At 35.4% G+C, this 24,491-nt stretch overlaps 2 protein-coding genes across 3 annotated transcripts; one reads left to right on the top strand and one right to left on the bottom strand.

The window, feature by feature from the left end:
* Window positions 1–3,835: 3,835 nt before the first annotated feature.
* LOC106624681 (cilia- and flagella-associated protein 299) lies at window positions 3,836–5,016 on the bottom strand. Its single transcript, XM_014244446.3, has 2 exons — window positions 4,403–5,016; window positions 3,836–4,336 (listed from the first exon to the last, which is right to left on the bottom strand). Exons 1-2 carry the CDS (start codon window positions 4,718–4,720, stop codon window positions 3,941–3,943), a joined length of 714 nt encoding a protein of 237 aa, XP_014099921.2. The 5' UTR covers window positions 4,721–5,016; the 3' UTR covers window positions 3,836–3,940.
* Window positions 5,017–7,629: 2,613 nt separating this feature from the next.
* GluRIIA (Glutamate receptor IIA) lies at window positions 7,630–18,254 on the top strand. 2 transcript variants are annotated; one of them, XM_036376385.2, is made up of 14 exons: window positions 7,630–8,106; window positions 11,034–11,183; window positions 12,161–12,223; window positions 12,454–12,660; window positions 14,519–14,736; window positions 14,828–14,977; window positions 15,121–15,303; window positions 15,363–15,625; window positions 15,699–15,876; window positions 15,943–16,166; window positions 16,892–17,029; window positions 17,098–17,528; window positions 17,596–17,855; window positions 17,918–18,254. In XM_036376385.2, the coding sequence occupies exons 1-14, from the start codon at window positions 8,010–8,012 to the stop codon at window positions 18,164–18,166; spliced, it is 2,811 nt and encodes a 936-aa protein (XP_036232278.2). In that variant the 5' UTR covers window positions 7,630–8,009; the 3' UTR covers window positions 18,167–18,254. The 2 variants fall into 2 exon arrangements, with proteins under 2 accessions (XP_036232278.2, XP_069963073.1); XM_070106972.1 differs by having other exon boundaries at window positions 7,633–8,102.
* The last annotated feature ends 6,237 nt before the right edge of the window (window positions 18,255–24,491 follow it).

Below are 24,491 nucleotides of genomic sequence, written 5' to 3'. Positions count from 1 at the left end.
GATATTCGACATTAAGACAAATCGACTGCTGCATTGAAAGCCTTAGCTAATGTAAAAATTTTGCAGACGCCGGCGGATCGCAATAGTGGATCGGCGTATGATAAAAACATAAAAGTGCATGAAAAAGCGTCATTGTCCTCATTTTGCTCAGAGATTAACACAATTTTTTTTCGGCGTATACTCTCATGTGTTTTCAGTTTTATTATTCGTTCACTTCATTTGCATTTATTTATTTAAATATTGCATTTGACCATGCTGCCATCAAAGAAAAATACATAAAAGTACCCTTTACAATGTTTCTTCTCTGTTTTGCTCAGTGCTTTCTAAACAAATCGTAAAATGTGCGCCAAGCACAATACAAATAAATCGTTAAATACATACAAACATATACATACATATGTACATATATGTATGTTAGATTATGTTTAAGTCCCACTAAGTAAAAAGCGTTGGCAAGCGGCCAAAATGACGCGATCTTTATTTTACAAAGTGCTACGTCGAATATTTGTTTATAGAAAAACACAAAAAAAATCATAATAACTGTCAAATTGTCAAAAACCAATTGACCATCAGTTTTTAGTTAAGTTAGGTTAGTCTGGTAGGCTCGCGTAGATCAGTTTTGACTTGTAGTTTTGCCGCCAGGTGGATCGTTCATCGAGTTGTAATCTTCCTTTCCATGCTCTTGTACAGATCGTCGTAAAGCCAATGAGTGGATTTACCAATGTCGGTCACGTTACTGAATTACAGCCGTATACCACTCTTGGCAATCTCGACCACTATCTCATTGCAATCGATGCCTTCGGTCACCTGGCACCCAGTAGAAATGAAGTCGCTTGGTGCTGTCCTGTTTTCCGAGACACATCTGGCCAATATGCAATACGAGTTTGCTGCCTACTGGACAGTATATCTCCTCACCACCTTTAGCTAACATATCTTTACGTCATCGATCTTTTTCTATGTATACTTTGAACCTTTTTTCCCAGTTGAAAAGTGGAATCATATAGTCGGTGCTTGCTAAACCGCCGTTACTCACGGAGCTATGCGCGAAGGTTCTATATGTAAATTCTCCTGTAGCCAAGGTCTATAGGTGGCAAGTTTAGAACTATTTCAAGAGCAGCCGTTGGAGTGATTCTTAGAGCTTCCGTTATGCACAGCGCAGCAAGCCTCTGAACCAGAGTAGAGCAGAATTGGTCTTACAATGTGTAGTACCATGTAGAAATCCTTCAGATTGTGCCGAGCTGGCCTTTCTTACTCTTTCTTTCACATTGTGCTTCTAGAACAGTTTTCTTTCCATGGTTACCCCAAGCTACTTGGTGCGGTCCTTGATATAGAGTTGTGTTCCATTAATCGAATGGAGCCTCGCTGAAGGGATTATATATTTTCTTGTGAACACAATCAGAACCGTTTTCACCGGATTCAGCCCCAGACTCTATTGGTTTTGACAATTGAGTGGACCACCACAATTAATTAATAGACAATATTATTGATGTGTATTATCAGACCCCTATATATCATCGAAGCGCTTTGAGCCTACCAGGAGTTCGAGACACCTCCGACGATATTAGCTGTAGTATCGTCGGAGGTGTCTCTGCCGAGGTGTTTCATCGTCAGTCTGGTAAAAGCTGGACAGTTGAGAAGAATATTCTAGATGACTCATCCTTGCCTTCCTTCATACAGCTTTGGCAATTTATATTTGACAAAATATGTAGTCTCACCGCATGTGGACTTATTGGACAGTGTCTAGCCAGAACATCGTTAATAGCGGCGAGATGAACCTTGCTAAGAACAAGCAGTTTAGAGGACCTCTTACGTTTCACTCTGGGACAGAAGGATATCGCACAAGTTTTTGTTGGTAACCAGCGTTTGGCAAGGTCAACGCTACAGCGTAAGAGTATCGATTCGTTCTCAATCTGAGTGCATCGGCTTTGCAGCTTCCAGAGATTCCGCTGAGGCCCGGTACCCAAACCAGTGGGATAACAAAGTAGTATGGTGCTACTGATAGTGAGGTCAAGCATACTACTTGACTAGTATTTAGCGCATTGTCAGCGAGTTCAACGCTAGTATTACAGCTCTGCTATTGGAGTGAATGCACACTTCTCTTAAATAAGCTCTACTTCGAAGCAGTACATCTACTGCTAGCTTGATGGCAGCCGTCAACGCTTGAAAAATACTACAGTATTTCACTCTAGCTATAGTATGGTAGCCTGAAGCTAGAGTGAAAAGAGAGCTCCAGACAGAAAAATCTCCTCCCATCTTTTCATTAAACTTCGAAGGGGATGGGGACCATCCGACGATAGTTTCATGATACAGCGGTTCAAGTTGTCAGGGATATAAAAGAAGTAGCGGAGGACTTCAGAATGCAACTCTTGGGACTCCTCATGTACTCATTTTCCTTTAGTCAAATAGCAGCCTTCGCCGAAATGTACTTGCCAACTATGTCCAGTATAGAATGGCACTGATTGTCATTTTTGGTGTTGTCCTTATAATACTTTTATCAACCCCTTTTTATAAACTTTAGGATAGGATTGATTATAGTGGTTTACCCTCAATCAAATCATCACTTTTAGATAACTCTAAGCATGTCCAAATATATCAAAGTAAATAATTTCCCCATTCAATAATGCACCTGGATGGCAAAAGAAATGAGAGCAAATATGATTCATCCTCAGTCCCGGCAAACCTCTATGCAATCACTTCGGAGACAAATGTTTTTAACTGAGTTATAGTCTAACACGGACCACTTTAAAGAAACAGCTATACTAACATTCAAAACGATCGCTTTGTATAAATGCATAAACGATACAAATTAAGTTATGAAATTTCGAAAAATTTAAGCGATTAAAACATAACTTTCGTTAAGGGTAATGGGAAGAGATTGCTAAGAGTTTTTCTCTTCGTTGTTGTTTTTACGATAGCATCTCCCAGTCCAGCAGAGATAGCCTGTATATTAAGGAACAATCAAAGTACATTTTAGACTCATTCAGCCATATTATAAAGTGAGTAAAACAATTCTCATAATTCTGGAACGCAAAGATTTAGTGATATATCGTCGACATTTATTTATTGAGTCCCATTGTTTGGAGCTGGAAGCTGCACCTCTTAATCCCAATGTCTGTAGCTTCGCTAAGGCTCCCAAAATAATAGGGATCGAGTACAGCATTGTGTATTTTTGGAAATAATTAAAAAAGGCTCTGCATCATATTCTTTGCCCACTGATGGGATGATAATGGAGTAAATAATTCATTATTACCTATAATATTTTACATCAATATATCATGGAATTTGAGATTCCCATATTACATATTTTATTTCTTGCTTATTGAATTAAATATTTTTTAAATCGATGTTTCTTTTTCGGTTGAGGCTATTCTTGCGAAAAAAATTGTTATGTTAGTTATATAGCTGATCCTGATAGGTTCGTGCTTGGAATATTAAGGCCAACACAGTTTGATGTCTAAAGATGTAATGTACGTTGTGTTTTAAAAGAAAGTGTTGAGATGTTTCTACCTCGTCTTCTTTCAAGCAGCTACTGAGAAAGTTTAACCTTGTTGAAGACGAAAAGCTCGTTGCCTTTCGTTTGTGTTTACATCAGGTCCGAAAGATCTTGCGATCGGACAGGTACTGATAGTTGCCCATCACTCATCAGCTGCTCCTGCTAGGCCCAGCTATCCAATAGTAACCCTCAGGAGGACTACTTACTTCGAATAAAATGTAGACACCATGTTTGCTCATTTGATTATAGTTTTTTCAATTTTCTGTTATAGACTTTTCATGAAGCTTCCTACCGATCGAGTCAATGCAATGAGAAACACCCAAAAAAATCAAAGTCACAATATTTTTACAATGGCAAAAAATTGTAAACGCGCGCCAATAGCAATTATATTATACAATAACATCCAAAAAATACACACCGTTAGAAATACAAGTATATGCTATAAAACTATATCTTCTTTCGAATTATGTGATCGTAAAATATGACATGTCCATATTTTTCCGAGAAATGCATTTCGCGTGTGCAATTATTTGTATACATTTCGCGTAAAATATCGACACAGATCTTCTTGTGATCACCGCGATGCATAAATATTAGACCATTCTCGACATCGTGCAGAACCACATAGTTTTCGGAATGATTGTAATGCACTGTACCCTTATGCCAATCGTAAAAACTGAGATCCGTCGGTTTCGGACGCAATAGAACACGCTCCTGAAATACGCCCAACCAATCCGTGCAACCTTCGACCATCAAATTTGCCTGCTTGAGACTGTGTTCGAAATCAATATAGCCGGAAATCTCGAAGCCGGACTTTAGGCGATGTTTAACAAATATAATGGTCTGAAAGAAGTAAAATAATATTCTTTAAGTACAAATTAAAATTTAATCATTACTAGCCATTGTTACCGATATGATTTTCTGCGTATTCGGCTCTTCACGTCGCGCCAACTCGAGCAGCACCGGATCTGTGGAATTCATATTCTCACTGAATAACATTGCCGATTTTTTAGTCGGCCATAATGATTCTTGTACCGCAGCCTTTCGTTTCTCATACTGTTCGGGTGTGTATATTTCGGAAGCTGAACGATAGCCAAGCTCGACAAGCATACGACAAAAGCGTATGTTGCGTAGAAAATGTATATCATGGCGAGTGATGAATGTATCTAAATAGTCCTCATAGGTGGGACAGTCCAGTAGAAACATATCCTGTTGTACGGAACTCATTTTGACGTTGGTGTTTTGGTAGTGACTCTGGTGTGTAGGTTGCTACAAATTTTTCTCTGGTTTTCTTTATTTTGCGAATATTTTTTAATTGGGTATTACTTAATTTTTGTTGGCTTATCTTGATTGACTCATATTTTTTTATTAAATTATTGAGTTATATAAAATTAATAAATATATTTGTTTATTTGTAGAACTTTCGGATGTTACTTTTTGTTTTGAAGTATTTTTTTATGAAAATATTTAAATTTTTTTATATTTTAGAAATTTTTTAATTTTTTATTTGCACCAAAAATCGGTGTCTATTGTACTGCTGACATTTTATGAAAAAGTATATTACCTGTTGTGGGTAAATTAGGTACAAGTGTAGTGCGTTTTGTTTAAGTCAAGTGATTGAATACAAGCCGACGTAAAGTATCAATAACTGATTTATAGATATAAAGGCTTGATTGAGTGTAGAAATGCGAATATTTTGTTTAATGGATTTTCTCCACTATTTGCTGATGTAATTTCGAAATCAAACACTTTACATATACAATACGAGAGTTAAAAAAATTTTTGGGAATTCTTGAAGAAAATAGACGTTGTATTAGATTAAGAACAAATTTTGATAGTTAAATAACAACGTCAACGTTAACTTGTTTATATTTGTATCTATAAATGCCTTACTTATGCTGATAATATTTTTATACCGTGAACAGGGTATATTAATTTTTCCATGAAGTTTGTAACACCCAGAAGGCAGCGTCGGATACACGTAAAATATTGTATATAAATATTCACTTAAATCAGCATGACGAGCTGAGTTGATTTGCCCATGTCTTTCTGTCGGTCCGTCTGTTTTTGAGATATCGATTTAAAATTTCACATTTGTTGAAATCGCCGATGTCGGATCACTATTGGATATACATAGCTGCCAAACAAACTGATCGATCAAATTCAAGTTCTTGTATGGAAAGTTTTTCATTCGTGAAATTTAGCATGAATTATTGTCCGTGATAATATGACACAATGGCCGAACAAATTGTTTACTTTGGACCACTATAGCATATAGCTGATATTCAAACTGACCGATTAAACTCAAGTTAAATATCTTCAACCAATCTCGTTTTTCCTTTTGAAGAGAAAGAATTAGTAAACAGTTTTCCATTGGATGCAAATCCTTGGCCGGTTACATTAGATGTATATGGTATAAGAAATGTTTCTGTGAAGGGTGTTTTTTCTTGATAATAATCGGTTGTTTTTTTTAGACGGGTTTTATTGAGATAGTTTCGGAGTTGGACAGCTGTACAACTTGGGTTGTCTTGATTTATATTTTGCCAGTTCATACATAAAGGGCCCAAAGAGAGATGGTCAACGATACCGAGGTTTACAAGAAAACTTTGCTCCGCGATGAAACTTACTTTTGGTTCAAGTGGTACGTTAATGAACAAAATCGTCGCTTTTGGAGTGATGATAATCCACAAGCCATTGTTGAGATGCCATTACATCGTCAAAAAGTCACTGTTTAGTGTGCTCTATAAGCAGAAGGATTTATTGGTGCATATTTCTTCAAAATTGAAGCTGGCCAAAATGTTACATTTTCTAGGATGTAGATGTGGATGTCTACGTCCACGTTCGGCCAACAAAACAACCAATTATTGAAGGAAACTTTTGATGAGCGCATTATCTTGCGTAGTGGCCTTCAAGATCGTGCGATTTTTTGTAGGGTTACGTGAAGTAGCTTGTCTACGACGATTGACGCCTTGGAAGAGGGTATTCAGTGCGTTATTGTTGACATATGGCTCAATTGTTGCAAAAAGTGGTCGAAAATGGGGCCTCTTGACTGGAATTTATTCGGCGGTCGCTTGCTCGAAATCATTTTTAAAACATGGTGGCAAACCCTTATCTTAATAATAAAAATAAATTGTTGGCTATAACATTATATTATATAATATGCGTTTTATTTCGATGTTTAATCACAGGAATATTATGAAAAAAGTCGATTTTTTTTTAAATTTCACACTCGGTGTGCGCCCTAATGAGTGAGCACAAGTTCAGCGCACGGTCACACGTCACGAACTTGAATTAGAAAGGTGACATAAAAGTTTTGAGTGGTACGATCACCAATTGCTGTCCGGAAGTAAAAAAGCAAGCAATAGCAAAAGCAGCGCTGGATGTGTTTATTCCCCTTGCCACGACATCAAAGTGGAATTTCGCCTTGGTTATTGTTAGTATTTTGTATTAGCCGAAAAGGCATCATAACGACAATAAACGACAGTCACAACAACACAACTACTATGTAGAAACGAATGCTGAAGATCGCGCTTCCTTGGCGCCGTATATGCGACACACTCTGTAACGGAGAGTATGTGTATGTGTTTGGAGGCCAAAAACGTGTGCGGATCGGTGGAGGTGCGCGTTGTGCCATTTCCAAAATATCAACATTGTCCGGTATGAATTTAAGTGTATGCATATTTAGTTATTGTTATTGTTTGTATTTTTGTGTTTCTACACATACACAAACATAGCATACTTGTATATAAACAAATATTTATTGCTAAGAATCAAAGCGACAGCGCGTGAAAAAAAAAGACACAAACAATAGACAGTCAATGCAAGAACACGCTTTGCGACAACAACAGCAAAATGGCAAACAGAAAAGCCATTGTGAAAGCGGGGAGCGCAAATGGCAGGAAGCACACATTTTTTAATGAATAGCATATACTTTTTTTTTTATAAAAAAATGCTTATTTTTAATAATTACTATTTTCTTGCTGTGCGCTCAGCCTGAAATTTCGAAGAGACAGCGTAGCAGTCGCCGCGGCGGCATTGGCCGCAAAGTGGGAGATCTGAAGTTATGAAATACTTACTGTCGGTGTCGGTATGTATGTGTATGTGTGTATGTGCATATTTCCTTGTCGTCGCCATGCTCAGTGTGCGCTAAATTTCTTCCACGACTGGATGCTTGCTGGTACAAATTCAAAAATATTTCGAGTGTGTTTTCGAATGGAGGCGGTGACGGTCGCGACCGCGTTGGCAATAAGTAATGTGAAGTGAAGTGAAAAAGTCGCACAAAATAAATGGAATACGAAAAATAAATAAATAAATATTTTATAAAATGGCGTGCAATTAATTTATTTTTACGTAATATTTGTGTGAAAAAAATTGTTGAAATTGAAGAAAAAAAGAACATGTGTACAAAATAAGTACAAAATTATATTAAAAGTGCTTATGTAAATTGTTTGCATATTTCTTTAATGTTTAACTAAATATCGGTTAACGGTAAAACGTGGTTACACGGTAAAAAAAAATGCGTTTTCGCAACATTTTCGGTCCATTATTGTTGATGAGCGCGGTTAAGCTAACGCATGAATACACCAATAGTGGCGATATTGAAGTGAAAGTTGGTAATGAAGTGGAACAATAATAAATTTACAATGAAAAGCTTTTAAAAAATTTTTTTAATATTTCGCGTGGAATGTAAAATTATGTATACGGGCCGAAATTCTCAAATTAATTCAATTTAAACATAATTCTAACCCAATGAACAGATACCAAGTAGCTACGAATTAGTTCAAATTTAATAGAAAATGAAAGAAATTGAAAATTTCTTTTACAAATCAGTTCAGGTTTACCCGAAAGTTTGAAGAAATAAAAAAAATCTTGAAAAACACCTCTCAACCAAAGTTTTTAAATAAAATATATTATTAAAAGAAAAACGTCATTTTATTTTCGACTTCGAATTTTTTGAGTTCTTAAAAAAAATTTTTCTCAAGTTTTTTGAAATAAACGATTTTTTCCTTTGTGGTGTCGTGCTTTTCAACGTCAATCTCTTATATATAAGGCACTCTCATATATATAAGGTCCAGCAAAAAAAGCCTATTATTTTTACCCTGAACACGCCATATTAAGTTTGCAACGTAGTTTGTAACAACCAGAAGGAAACGTCGGAGATCCTTTAAAAAATATCTGAATGATCAGCGTGACGAGATGAGCCGATTGAGCCGTCTTCGTCTGTCTGTTCGTCTATTCATCGTAAACTAGTGTCTTAGTTTTTGAGATATCTATTTGAAATTGTGCCCACGTTCTTTTCTTAGTTATTTGTCTTAACCGCCATACAAACTGAACAATCAAAATTAAGTTCCTGTATGGAAACTTGTTTATTTTTGAAAGGTATTATAGTTACGGTGCAACCGAAGTTAACGTTTTTTCTTGTTTTTGCATTAAATTTAAGGCTTTATTTAGGATACATATGTAGACTGATCCGATTTGGGTCAAACGTATACAGTTTTGTTCGACAACTCACGTCCCTATTTGCAAAACACTGGGACTGTCGACTTTCACAAGCTTCTATTGTGGCGAAATTTTCACCAGCAAAATCATTCGCCATGGACAGTTGCAGGTAGTATAATCAGTTGGTGCCAGGTCCGGACTATATAAGAATCTCCCAATCAAGCTTACAGAGCTTCTGGCATGCCGAAACTGCTGCTTTTGGGTAATTGCTTTCTTTAGACAATCCAATTGTTGACAGTACAGGTTTGAAGTAAGAGTTTGACAGTAAGGCAGCAGCTCACAGTATATGATTTCCAGTTAGTTCCACCAAAAACATAGCAAAACCTTCCTGAACGTCAATCCCGGTTTGGCCACCGTTTGCGCTCACCGCGATTCGACCATGACCGTTTTAGCTTGACGTTGTCGTATGTGACCGACTTTTCATCAGCAACAATCCGCTTCAGAAATTAATCGATTTTGCTGTGAACCAGAAGCGATTCGCACATAAAAGTTCGATCCATGAAGTTTTTTTGCGTTTACTTTTACCCATACATCGATCTTCTTTTTGTATCGAGTCTTATTTAAATGGTTCCAAATGATTTTTTCTTGCAATATTTAGTTTTTGGGCCATCGAAGCAATACTTACTTGATAATCAAAATAGACAATTTATGTTTTTTTTTTATCTATATTATCGACAATTGTGTTTCCAGAGCGTGGTGCATCTTTGACATAGAAATTACTGGAACGAACTCGATGAAACCAAAATTGCGTGTTATCGGGCTTTAAAAACTATTTACATATTCAGCCCGCTGGTTTGCATTTTACTTTAATGAATATATGGCGGATTTTCTCTTTGTTGTTGTTCATCTTTGAAGGGTTTTTTTAGTATGAAATCTTATATTTCGAACGCCATATAGCGTAACTCGATCGCTTATGGCGATTATACAAAGCGAGATACAGTTTACTAAATCTAACTATTGGAAAAAAGGAAAAAAAACTGGATTTATTTTTACTAGACCTTAATAGGAGATCGGTGCTTCCTGCTCTGCAAGACAAATGGCCAAGCTTTATCTTATAATTGAGGAGTGTTAAGTAATTTTTTAAGTTTTCTTCGAACAGCTTGTTATAGTTTTGTGTAATTTTTATGTAAGAGACACCAGCTGGTCCGGCGATTTTTGTACCTCGCTTAATGAAGGGATAATTGAAACATTAAGGTTTAACTACAATATTATTGGTATTTGTAAAATGTTTCGATATTTTAATATTATTTCTATTAATCGGAGTGGAGAAAAATTTAACAACTCAGAGATCATCACCAACGGTGCCGGCGTGCTTGAGTTATAATTGGTGTATCGACTTCTACTTTGTTTAGGATTTTTAAAAACACTTTACGGTTTGACGTTATCTTATCAAATTCCATGACTGACTCGTCTCTCACGATAGATTAAATCTAGATAATGTTCTAAATAAGAGATAGGGTGATATATAGTCAGTGGCCGATTTATATGGGTGCGCGTAAATTTTGTTGTTTTAAGAATGAAGATTTAATTATATATCAAGACAAGAACTAATTTAAATAGGAACTAAGAGTTCGTATGTTAACTACAGAACAGATCACATATGATATAATCTTCTAAAATAAGGAGTCATAATTTTTACTGACGAGTTAAGATTTTGGGTTGAATTATTAAACGATAATATTACGGCTTATATGAGGTCGGTCTGGTTCTGCGAAATTTTGGACCGGCGCTAATATTTTTTTCCACGTTCATATATGAAACATAGTTAAGGTCCGTTAGATTGAACATTTTAAATTAAGTTTGCCAGGAAGTTTTTAACATGACGAGCTAACAATAGATCAATTCTCGTTTTAGTAAATTTTACCTCACAGACTGCAAGTTTACTGACTCACCTCGGTATTAAATAAATAATAATAAAGAACTATTCTATTAGATTTTACAATAACGAATCTGTTATTATCCGGATGTCTATTTATTTTAATGTTGCTGAAAGCAGAAACCTCGATTTTACCTTACTCACGTCAGATTCTACATGTTTCAGGTGTTCTCTTCTTTCGCGATGAATACGATATTGAATTGAGTTTTGACGAGGCATTCCATGAGATAAATAATAACAAATTGTTTGGCTTAAGTTTTCAACTGATAAAACGTTTTGTACCCAACGATGATAGTTTCATATTACAGCAGTTAAGTAAGTATAATAATAAACTAATAACTAGGTAACAATAAAATAGTAGAATTAACTAAAAAACTAGATAATTAGCTATGAAAAACAGCTTAGTCCGCCTGTAACTTGATTACGCATTTATTAATATAAACGGTCGCGAAGAAGTCATTAATTATGCCTCAATAGCGTTCCACATTGGCTATAGCATTATAGTCGGCTTTATTTTTTTTAAGAAATATGAACCAATGATTCCTTCCTTTTTTTAACCAAAAATGTACTAACAAAATACTCTAACTAGAACCGAACCATTATTTTGGTAATAAATTTTCAGGATTTGCAGCACGACAGTTGTCAAAAAGACCATCTCTGAAAAAAATATTGCCTTAATGAAAAAATCACGTTTAAAAAAATAACACTTATGGTTATAATTTTGGTACCTTTTACCTTTGGAAAAATGTTGTCTTACTACCTTGTAGTTTCAGAAAAATACCTGCATAGATAGTGGAAATATTTAGTTTTAAACATATTTATTGTAGTATTTTCAGTTATTTGCTAGTAATTTTGAGCCTATTTACATGTATTTCTTGTTTCGAGGTTTCTTTTATCAGCAGCAGTTCCAAAAAATATTTCCAGAATGCTTAAAATAGCTGTCTACAACCTCAAAGATGTTTAACTCTTTATAAGCGGTCTCTCCCTTGTTTTTTTTTTTTTCAAAACTTTTCTATTTTATATCGAATATTTCAACAACCTAGGTATACCGATTTTTCTTGTAAAAGGAAAGAGTGTAGATATTTTTCAAAAATTTTGTAAAGTTTGACAAAAAGATTTTTTATCTAGAGCAAATATTTTAAATAACCCAAAAATGTTTCACTATTAGGCCTAAAGATTTTAGTTGAAATGTTGTTGAATGTGAAAGAGAATTTCAACAAAATTCCGTTGTTTTTTTAACTTTCATATTAAATTAAAATCACTGACATGTGTGTCTTTTCCAAATATTTCAGCATGTGAATTGATTTCAGATGGCGTTGTTGCTATTTTTGGACCAAGTTCAAAGACGTCTACTGGTGAGTGTTGTAAAATGCGACGAAAAATATGGTGAATTCATAAATACATACATACATATACACAATGCAATGTTTTGTATTATGAGCAATAAAAAAACTTGTAATTTGTTGAAATGCATTTTGGAAAGCTAATTAAATTGTTTGTACACAATAATAAGAAGCTAAATGAAATGAAGTAAATTGCAAATGCATTTAATTGATTAATTATAAAATTTTCGTCAATCTCCTAGACATTGTTGCCGTGATAGCCAACGCCACCGGTATACCGCACATGGAATTCGACTGGAGAATTGAGTCTCCAACTCAAGATCGTCTTAATAATAGAATGACCATCAATGTGGCACCGTCAGTTTCGATGATCTCAAAGGCTTATTTCAGCATAATAAAATCCAATTATGAATGGAACCAATTTACGCTTGTCTATGAAACAGAGGCTGGTGAGTGAATTTTAATAACAAAATTCATATTTTATTGGCGTTCATTAGGCAATTAATTTAGTATACTTTTAATCGAAAATTTTTAATTCTAAAAATATATTTATAAATATGGAAACATTACTAATTGACTAAATTAAGTGTCCCACCAATGTTTTATGTGAAAATATCGTTAACTGGCTCAATTAAAGAGTTCTAACTTATCTATGTAATTTAAACCACCAATTTACATATGGAAACTTACTAATTGACTAAACTAAGCGCCATCTAACAGGCTTTTAAAAACTTCAAATAACTAGTTGACGTTCCATAATAATTGATCAAGCCAAATTTTGAATTAATCTATATCAGCTGCATTTGTGGTTATGCGATTTGAATTTAGATAATATATATGAATTATAGTTAAAATATATATAGATAGTTGATTGGTTTTTCATTAGTATCTCATTTCAACTAAAAGTTAGCTAATTGAGTAAATTTAGAATTTTCCCTAATTGACTTCAATTTAAATAAAATCTCTTAATTGATTACAAAATGGGCTGTTTGAAGCTCCTGTTAATTGGATTTTATTTTATAATATAAACATATGAGTATACAATTTAATTTATTTAGAGTTTGTATATATATTTTTTTTCAATTCTGCATAATTTCATTCAATTACAATTTCATTCTATCCAAATTGAATTCGTTTAATTTAATCCACACTAACATTGGCGCTCAATGCCTTGCTGCATCTAGCACGGGTGGACGTAGCCGCTAGGTGTAAGGTTACGAAAGCTGTCCTCAGACGCAGAGAATCTGGGTACTTAGATGACTGCGAGCCTGGGCGCTCTGGAATCCTCACACACTCTGGTGTGATTCCAAGAGGAGAATGACGATGAGCTATTTTACGGATAGATCAAAGCTTGCGGGAAGGGTTGGTGGATGGGTAGCCTGTCGGGCACTTTCCATCAGCTCCAGTTTTAAGTTTCCTGACCACTGCAGCGTCTTTAAAGCGAAAGTAGTTGCCATAAAGGTAGCAGCAGATCTACTGTTCCAGAGCGCAGCCTCCTTGTAGAATAGTTACTATCTATTTCGATAGTAGGATATTCGCCTTGAATTCGCTGATTGTGCGCTCCAGATTAGTGACGGGATATATAGAATCCTTATCTCCAGCATCGAGTTGTTTTATGATTAGACCGGTTTAATTGCTTGGCCACAGCGGTATTACAGGAAATTGAAAGCCTGGTGAGCTTGCTAGGACAGGTACTTCAGTCTTAATAACAGCGAAATGGGATCGGGTAGAAGCTCTGTTGGTTTTTTGACGTTCACTACTGGACTGTTGGGTCTTAGACCAGCTCAACAAGCGTTGGTCAAGCAGCAGCTGTGCTGTCGTAAGGTCCTTCTGGCCCAGGATAAATTGTAAGAGTTCTAGTGAGTTCTTCCCTCTCGGCACAGTCCACTTTTCAATAATAAATGTTCTAACTTTCTCATCGACATTCATATGGATGTCAGTTGTATCAGCTGTTTGGAAGAAGATAAGATAGAATCATCTTAGCACCTTCTCGAATGTCCCGATTTTGCCAGATTAAGGAAAAAACAGCTCGGATGTTAAAATTTTAGACATCTAGGCGAAATAGTGGAAATGGAAATGAAACCCTAAGCAGATTTGTGATAGGTTCAGGATATTTTGTCGATAGCTGATATCTAACTATAGGAGTTTTTCGTCTGGCTTCACAAAGCACTGTACATAACAGGCTGAGTGTGATTCCCCGCCATGCCGAGGGATCATCCGTCTAATCTAACCCAATGTATTTAATTAAGTTTATTTTGTTCAAATAATAATTATATTACCAAAGCTTACCTTCCCCCTCTTTTCTAGGACTCGCTCGTTTACAAGATCTCATGAATATCAAACCGTTGGATAGTGAACAAATAAAGATCCGTTATATTGAGGATTATAAAAGTGATTTGCGTGTACTTTGGAAAGAGATTAGTGAAACCTTTCATGAAAATAGAGTCATACTCGATTGCGATGCGGATTCGTTGCAAAGCTTGATATTGACTGCAAAGGAGTTCAAGATGTTGGGTTCATTTAAGGTATAGTTAAATATAGGTATATGTATATATTTTTAGAAATTATAGCTCACAACTCAACCTTAGATCTCATTAATATTTTTTATTTATTTAGTACTTGTTTCTGTCCCATTTAAATACGCATAATTCACCATTGCAAAGTATGTATGATGCCGACTACAGGGCAAATATAACCTCTGTGAGATTAAAATTAGTCGACGAGAATCCCTTTCGGCGAAAGAAGACGCGCTTACGCCCAATCGATGTAAGCATGACTAAATGTCTTAAGTAATTATAATATACAAGTATGTACTTAGATGTAGATGTAGACAGATTTATTCAATACAAAATATTTAAGAATACTTTTAAGAATAAATAGCTCTTAAAATTTTTTCAAAACATTTACAGGAAATCTTTCAAAATCAAATCTTATTACCGGTATTAATGTATGACGCTGTCGTTTTGTTTGCGAATGCCGCTAGAAATGTAATTACCAAAGTAAGAACGTATGCGGCACCACAAAGGCGTTGCGAATTCGAGCCCGGTCGACCCTGGTATATTGGTCGCCAAATTGTGCGCGAAATGAAGGCCGTAAGTTGAGGTTAACGATAATTGATTTATTCATATCTATATATCTCGTTCATTAACAGATCTCCGAAGACGAAGTTGAACCACCGTTTAAAACGGAAAATCTTAAAATCGACGAAAATGGTCAACGCACACAATTCAATTTGGAAATCTACAAACCCACCACCAATGAAATTTTAGCTGTTTGGAAGTCTGATGGCACAATCTCACCGCCAACTTCGATTCAATTTGGAACCGGTAGTTCTTCATCGACGCCCGATTTCTCTTTAGAGCGTAAAAAGTTTATAGTGACAACACGTTTCGAGGCGCCCTATTTCATGTTGAAGTGAGTTTTGTCCAATCAATAACATTTTTATACCAAAAAAAAAAAAAATTTTTGTTTTCAAATTGCTTTTTAGAGAAGATTATGAAAATCTGCGTGGTATGGAAAGGTACGAAGGCTATGCAGTGGATTTGATACAAAAGCTCTCAGATATAATGGGTTTCGAGTATGAATTCTTAATTGAAGGTCGTACAGGAAAGCTGAATCCCGAAACAGGCGAGTGGGATGGCATGATACGGCGCTTAATTGATCATGTAATCAAGGCTTTTGTTTTTTAATTATTCGATGCAACAAATAAATTTTTCTTTTTCAATTTTTAGCAAGCACAAATCGCCATCTCTGATATAACAATTACTCAGGCTCGACGTCAGGTAGTTGATTTTACGGTGCCTTTCATGCAACTGGGTATTAGTATACTGTATTATAAAAGACCACCGGCAGCCAAGAATGAATTTGCATTTTTGGAACCCTTTGCGGAAGAGGTGTGGTACTATTTGATGTTGACACAGTTGATTATGACGTTGCTGTTTGTAATATTAGCGCGGTGAGTTAAGTGAGTTGAGTGAGTACTCAAATGAAACTTGAGTGTTTCTTTAGAGGCAAAAAAAAGCTGAGCATCGAAATCTATGCATAATTTTTTCAAAAAATCCTTCATATTTATGGAATCAATATAAATTTGCAAACGTTTCGAGAATAGAGAAAGTCTTAAAAAAACACTTTGACTCTACACCGTAATACATATAAAACATATATCATTATAGCCATAAGTTAGACGCTGATTTATTGGGTCTTAACTCCGACAAAATTCCGCATAATGATTACTTTCAAACCCTTTCAAAAGTTACGTAAAACATATGGTCTAATACCCATTTCTTTCATCGAAATACGATATGTTGCTTAAATGACCCATTAAGATTCCTATAGCAGTCAAAAATAAACGACAACTACGAGTCAGAATAAAACATGTACTAATTAAATTTTTATAAGTTGCTGGACGACTCGTCACCGACAACTGCCTCCGAATAATCCACGAAATCTATCAACGCACTTTCAAAATAATCTTAGAGCAGATTTTGGGGTTGAAGGCTAAGGAAGGGGAGATAAGGGAGGGCTCCTTATTACTTATGTAAACCGGCTACTCAATTAATACTATATATGTATGCGGATGTAACGGTAAATTTGAATTTAAAAGCCTATAACTTAAGGAAGATTACTTTGGAGTTTTTAAATTCTGGAATGGAAGTTTCATTTGCATATGTAATTTTATAGTTTCTCACATGACGAGTGGACGAATCCTAATCCAGCTGATTCCGATCCCGAAGAACTCGAAAATATATGGAATAATTCAAACTCATTTTGGTTGATGATTGGTTCTATTATGCAACAGGGTTGCGATATACTACCGAAGTAAGTATAACACATTACACACGTATTCTAAAAAAGATGGTATTCAAGAATTATATTGCTTTCTACAGAGGTCCACCGATGCGTATACTCAGCAGTATGTGGTGGTTCTTCACATTGATGATGGTCAATGCTTATATCGCCAATTTGGCTGCGTCGCTAACCAACAATAAGTTACCGAGCGAATTTGATAGTCTTGAAAGTCTTATCGAACAGGATAAGGTTAAGTATGGCACTTTAGCTGGTGGCAGCACATCGGTTTTCTTTTCCGAATCGAATGAGACAGAATATAAAAGAGCATGGAATCAAATGATCTCCTTTAAGCCATCAGCCTTCACATCGAGTAATAAAGAAGGTGTCGACCGTGTACGTAAAGGTAATGGCAGTTATGCTTTTCTCATGGAAACGACTTCAATGTCGTACAATATTGAACGGGATTGTAATCTAAAACAAGTTGGTAGTCAATTTAGTGAGAAGCATTACGCTTTAGCGGTACCACTAGGTAATATTTAAGTCGAACGAATTTTTTCTATTTTGTGTTTTACAGTTAAATAACTTTATACCAACAGGTGCTGAGTATCGTTCTAATTTGAGCGTCTCATTGTTGCAACTCAGTGAGAAGGGAGAACTATACAATTTGAAGCATCGCTGGTGGACACCGACTGTTGAACTTGAATGTCCAAGTGCGGATGCAGCCGATGGAGATGAGCTCTCTATTATCGAATTGAGCGGTGTATTTCTTGTGCTCGGCGCCGGTGTGGTGACCTCTTTCATTATAGGATTCTGCGAGTTTTTATGGAATGTGCAAACGGTTGCCGTGAAGGAAAAGGTAGCAGTATAGACATACACAATTATTGTGATATTTGTAGTTAATGACATTTGTTCTCCCAGACTACACCATGGCAAGCTTTCAAGGCCGAACTTTGTTTTGTTTTAAAGTTTTGGATTACAAAAAAACCTGCGATTATTTCGGAGAGTACAAAGTCCTCAATTTCATCGAATTCTTCTTCGAAACGGTCGTTTGATCGTTCACACTCTCGTTCTCACAGTCATGTTAGCGGTCGTTCTCGACGAACTAAGTCAAAGACACGTGAGCGTGACCGTGAACGCAGTGTACTCAGTCGCCGATATTATGACTAATTTTTTTGGTAAAAGTATTTTTGATTATTTTCGGATTGTGTTTTGTTCTCTTCTCTAAAAATATATACTAATTTTGTTAAGTTAAAAATATAGTTTTAGTATATATATATATAGTATTTTTTTCTTTTATATATTGGGTCTATAACTATATTTGTGCAATTCATATATTGCTCATCTGAAGCTTTAACATTTTCTCAATTTGTGGACTCCTTCCCAAAAGAACTCCTTCCCAAAAGAACTGCCGGCTTGGCGGCTAAGAATGAATCAATCCAATTTTAATACCCTGTTTTGATGTGATCTGTATTCCAGTTCGGGCCCTCTGCATCGCCTGGCTATAAGCCGGGTAAGGAAAAACTTCCTAACCGCCGCTTTCCAAATAACTTTTAACCTGTCTTGCAACATGAGACCGAGCGTTATCATGATTGTAAATTATTGCCTAGTGTCTGGTCGTAAATTTTGGGCGTTTTTCGGAAATTACAAGCTTCAATTTGATTAATTGTTGTTGGTAGCTTTCCCAATTAGTTTTTCCACCTGATTCATAATACAGCACGTCCTTCTGATCCCACCAAATACAAAGCATTACATTGGCGTCATGGATATTCGGCTTTGCTGTTGATTTGGCTGGTTGGCCAGGTTTCATATATGATTTTTTGCGTTTAGGCTTGTTGTTGTAATGCATCCAGTTTTCATCACGAGTAAAAATTCAATGCAAAAACGACTTCTTTTTGTAACGTTCAAGCAACATTTCTGACATGCAAACTTTTCTTTCAACGTCTTTTGATATGACACCAAATATCTTGCTTTTGAATGTATCCATCTGCTTTTAAATGTTTTGTAATGGCTGCTTGAGTGATTCCTAAAGATTCTGCGAGTACTTCTTGTGTTTGGCAACAATATTCATTTAGTAATGCTCCAGTTCCTCATCTTCATGGCTGCCAATGACTTTGTTGGTCTTTCAAGCCGTAATCCATTTAACGCTTTGAATGCCTACAGTGTCGTCTGTCATTCGGAAAATATGTTGCCGCTGGGCTCATATTTTTCAAATACTCTCAGTACTGACTCTTTTAACTCTCTTCTACTCTCTCTCTCTCTTTCTCTTTCTTATTAATATAATATGTACATACTTTTTCGACGTTTCTGCTTCAGTTATTGAAACTGGGTAGAAACATATCTAAATAGCACTTGTTGGCAAGAGTATATAGATCGATCTTAGTCCAACAAATCATTATATCTTTCCTAATAGTATGAGAGCCAGGTGCAAATTTGGTTAATTATTTCTTCTCGAGAGATAATTGGTGATACGCATCAGAAAATCGAACCATAAAGCCTCGTGAACGTCAGCTGAGGCTCGGTTGGGGGATGAGTGTGTGCAGCCTCCCACGCTTGAAGAAAAAAAAATACATTCACTCATTTTCTCTCGGCTAAAAATTTATCAAATTATAGCTAACCTAATAACTCAACAAAAAAAAAATAGTCAGCTGGCTATAACATAGTGGATTGTACGTCAGCTGATGTCTCGATCATGGAAAAAAATCTTCACTTTCAGTGATATCCTCTCAAATAAAAATTTAACTGATGATAGCTGATATATAACTATTGATAAGTATAAACGTCAGCTGGTATCTCGATGGAAAAACCATCAGCTGATACTTTGAAGGTCGTTACGTAGAAGTTAGCCAGAAGCATTTACTGACTATTTAAAGGCATCAGCTGACTAGTCTTCCCTCGACTTACTGCTAGCTGATTTTTTTTATTTAACACAGAAATATATTTAAAATCAGCTCACAAATTTTCATGTGGGAGGAAATAACGTCTCTAATTATTCTTGGTATTTTTAAAGATTCAAACAACACATGCTAGCATAGCATAGACAGTATTCAGGTATGCTTGGCGGGGGTTACTTGTACGCATGCTCAGGGTACGAAGACCCATTTGTCGAGGGTATTGGGATTTATTTTTAGAAGTAGAAAAGAAGGGGACTAATGTAAGTTTAGAATAGAAGAGCAAACATAGTGGGACGAAAGGAATATTCTAGAAACATCAACGAACATCTGTGAAAAATCTATAAAAATGTCTAATGTAACGCCTTTTTGCGTTTTTTGCAAAAAAAAAAAAAAAAATCGTTCCAATAATTTCGAAATCTATAAACTGGCCTTATTGAAAATAGTTAATTTGTTTTTCGTTTTCAATCAGCAAAATGATGCCCGTTATTTAGTTAAGTATCTTGGTAATTTAATAAAAGTTGACGAGACTCATCCAGGATTACGCGAAAACTTTGAAAAAGGATCATTCAGTATAAAACGAACAAAAAAGTCTTACTCAAAGCAACCAATTGATTTGACTCTTGAGCAAACAATAAACGCTGATGCTGCGGATTTCGCATATAACTATTCAATCTCAGCTAGGCAACGTGGTGTCGCAGTCATACTATTCGTTCAACTATCATCAGTCATACAATGAATGAATGTGGACTTAGTAAAGTACAAGACGTCACCGCCGATATGAAAAGAAGTCGAATAAAAAAAAATGCAGAACATCTTCATGGATTCATTGATGGCATTAAGCGTACTATTAATCCATTTGATAGAAATTGAAATAAACAAGATTTATACAACATTTCTACTGGAGAAGGAGCACCTCAGCATATTGAAAAAGATGAATGTTGAAAAAGAAGGTAATACAAAACGAGAAGATTATATTCTCAGTTGTGTAAAGGACCCAAACCAATTTTAGAAGGCTATTTCTAGGGTCGATATGATGAAGAACAAAAAAGTTACAGTTGCTCGAGGAATCATGGAGCTGCGAATGCAACGTGATTTATTTGGACAATTGCTTCAAATCTCTCTAAAAAAGAAACTTGATTTAGATAAAGTTCTTACATATCCTCTAACACCGATACCACCGTCTCTCTTCCACCTTGATGGCACTATGTGTAAAACAGAAAAATCCGTATTAATGGCTCTATTAGAAAAATATGAACATTCTGAACCACCAGTAAATACAGATGTTATAGTGTATGACGGGTATTTTATGTTACATCAGCTGAAAGATGTTCCTCTTAGTTTTGGAAATATTTAAAAAAAAATACTGCAAATGATATATACAACCACTGCTAAGATAATATACATTGCCTTCGATAGATACATATTTCCATCAATAAAAGATACAGAACACAAGCTACGAGGTACGGAGCAAGCAAACTTCCACATCGAAGGCCCTGACCAAGTGCGAAAAAAAGATTTTTCTCTTGAGCTGAAGAATGTTAAATTTAAGGAAGCACTGGTACAGTTTCTTATTGAAAATTGGGAAGAAGATTATATGTGGCCATATATAAAGGATAAAACTGTTTATGTGAGTACAAACACTTGTTTTAGATTCACAGTTGATGACTCAAAAGTTATAAAAACTCGTGTTGAAGAATTTGCCTGCCCGGCTCACGAAGAAGCGGACACAAAGATTATTTTCCATGTCTGCAATATTGATATTAATGCGAACGTGACAATTCGTTGTTCCGACACTGACGTATTAATAGTTATGTTAGCTAACATGGCTAATATATCAGAAAATATCCACATTTGCATGGAAGTTGGAGTTGGAAAAGCTCAAAGATTTATTAACGTTACTCAATCATATGCATCTTTAGGATCTGATTTGAGCGCAGCACTTCCGTAATTTCACGCATTCACAGGGTGTGATTTTAACCCGTCCTTTTTTCAAAAAGGAAAAAAACGTCCTTTTTCAATAATGGCTAAATCGAATGATTTCATCGAGTGTTTTGTCCAAATGTCAAAATCATTAGAGGATAGAGACAATATTTTTGAGAAAATACAAGAGTTTGTTTGCCATATGTATGGACTTAATCGTCTGAAAAAGGTCAATGAGGCGAGAGTAGCGTTGTTTGAAAAAACATATCAATTCTCGGATACTGAGACATTCAAGTTACCAAAAAAAGGTATTGATGGCTCTTCTCTAGCACCTTGTGAATCAGAGCTATATCAGCAATTTGAAGAGCATGTTACATTGCTCAAATTTGGTCAAATGCACACCTGAAGGTTCTAACTTCTGATGATCCGGAAGGTTATGGTTGGGAAGAAATTGACAATAAATATGATTTCAGCTGGTTCTTTGGAAGTCAGTTACCAACATCGATTGATGAAATAACTACCAGCCTGAAAAAGGTAACATTTTATTATCATATTATAATATAATATTATGTTAAAATACGCAATCTGATATTTTTTTTTTGTTCATACAGATGATGACAAATGATAAATAACATTGTCATTCATATTATAATTTTCATAATTTTCTTATAATAAATATATTTTCTAAGTAACTAGTTAATTTATACTCAGCTGGTGCCTTTAAATAGTCAGTAAATGCTTCTGGCTAACTTGTACGTAACGGCCTTCAAAGTATCAGCTGACGGTTTTTCCACCGAGATACCAGCTGACGTATATACTTATCAATAGTATCAGCTACCATCAGGTAAATTTTTATTTGAGAGGATATCACTGAAAGAGAAGATTTTTTTTCCATGATCGAGACATCAGCTGATGTACAATCCACTATGTTATATGTTATAGCCAGCTGACTATTTTTTTTGTTGAGTTTTGTTCGTAACGGTGTTTGCAGAGGTTAAAGGCTCCATCGTGCGTTAACAAAGCTGAAATGTGGGACTTTGTTTAATTATTGTTAATAAATGTAATACTTCTTTAGCCAAAGTTACTGATCGTTTATTAAAAATAAAGGTCTTTACAAAAAAAAATGTCTCAAAATTTTTTGGAGATTGCTTTCTAGACATACAATAACAAGATAACAAGAGCTAAAGGATGAAGAAAGTTTGGTTAGGGCATAAGGAACATTACAAAACCCTTTATATATAAAATTTACATAATTAAATGCTACATGAAAGCCGTATTAATGACTTAATTAATAACGATGTATGGTTTCTTGTTCGTAAATATATGGTATATCCGTTACAGTCGTAGAAACAGAAAATATGCAACACATTTCAAAGTTCACATCCTATACAATTGGGAATATTTTTTTTTTTAGTTATTCATTAAAAATTTTTTTTATTTCGAAGAACCCTCAAAGATTATGGCCTTACGTTTAGCTCTACAAATGTATCACAACAAGAACTATACATGCGATATTTCCAACATTACTTCTACGCCTACATAGTATATACATAAGAACATACATATCATATATAATATTAATGCGGTCCGATAAGTACTTAGTCTACAAAAGTCTAAAAAATTTGAAAATCTGACAATAATGCCTGCAAAATGGGCCTCTATTACAATGATTACCTCGTCATTTGCCTAAAATTTCTACCTGGCGACCGATTTTTTCTAGTTTGTGAGCTAGTGTATTGTAACAGTCGAAAAGCACTTTTTTCTTTTCCAAAGAGGAAATTCTTTTATTCTATTTTTGAATCCTGAATGGGGTATATTAAGTTGGTCACGAAGTTTGTGACACCCAAAAGGAAACGTCGGAGACCATATAAAATATATAATAGCTGAGTTGATGTAGCCATGTGCGTCTGTCTGTAGTCCCTCAGTTTTTGAGATATCAATCTGAAATTTTGCCCAAGTTCTTTTCTCCCCAAGAAGCTGATTATTTATCAAAACCACCGATATAGGACCACTATAGCATATAGCTGTCATACAAACTGAACGATCGGAATCTAGTTCTTTCATGGAAACCGTCTACATTTGACCAGATATCTTCACGAAATTCGGCATGGGTTATTGTTCAAGACCACGGTGCAATCTTCATACCCGCCTACACGATTTTATTGTATTATAGTAGATTTCTCTTGCGAATGTGGCACTAGCACCTGTGAAATTAAGTACTTATCGGACCAAACTCATACCTATATGAATAAAAATAGAAGCATAGCACTAAAGCGGAAGACAATTTGGTAGAGGGTTGCGGTGCGACGGAGTGGGACAGCTGCATGGACACGACGCGACTTATGACGATCGCGACGAATTTTCCAAAAATTATTTTACTTAGGTATATATGCATGACATATATATATCTACATTCATAAATACATATGTATTTATTGTGTTCTGTTAAATTTTTTGTGGGGTTTGTGTCTATTTGTATTTTTGGCTACATATTTTGACTGGCAAACAAACACATACGAAGATTTCTCGTAGACAAAACAGACGCTGACGTTGGCTAGAGATAGCGGCGTTGCGTCCACCTTCTGGATTGTATACTTATAGATTGACTTGTGGTTTGGCCGCGCCGGTATACAAAATATTGTATTGGCCTCTTTCATTTTTTAAATAAAGGAAGATTTCAA

Source organism: Bactrocera oleae, chromosome 3 (genome assembly GCF_042242935.1).
Source record: "Bactrocera oleae isolate idBacOlea1 chromosome 3, idBacOlea1, whole genome shotgun sequence".
Lineage (NCBI taxonomy): Eukaryota > Metazoa > Arthropoda > Insecta > Diptera > Tephritidae > Bactrocera > Bactrocera oleae.
Note: the sequence above shows the minus strand (reverse complement) of the source record. Positions and strands in the feature narration are given on the sequence as shown.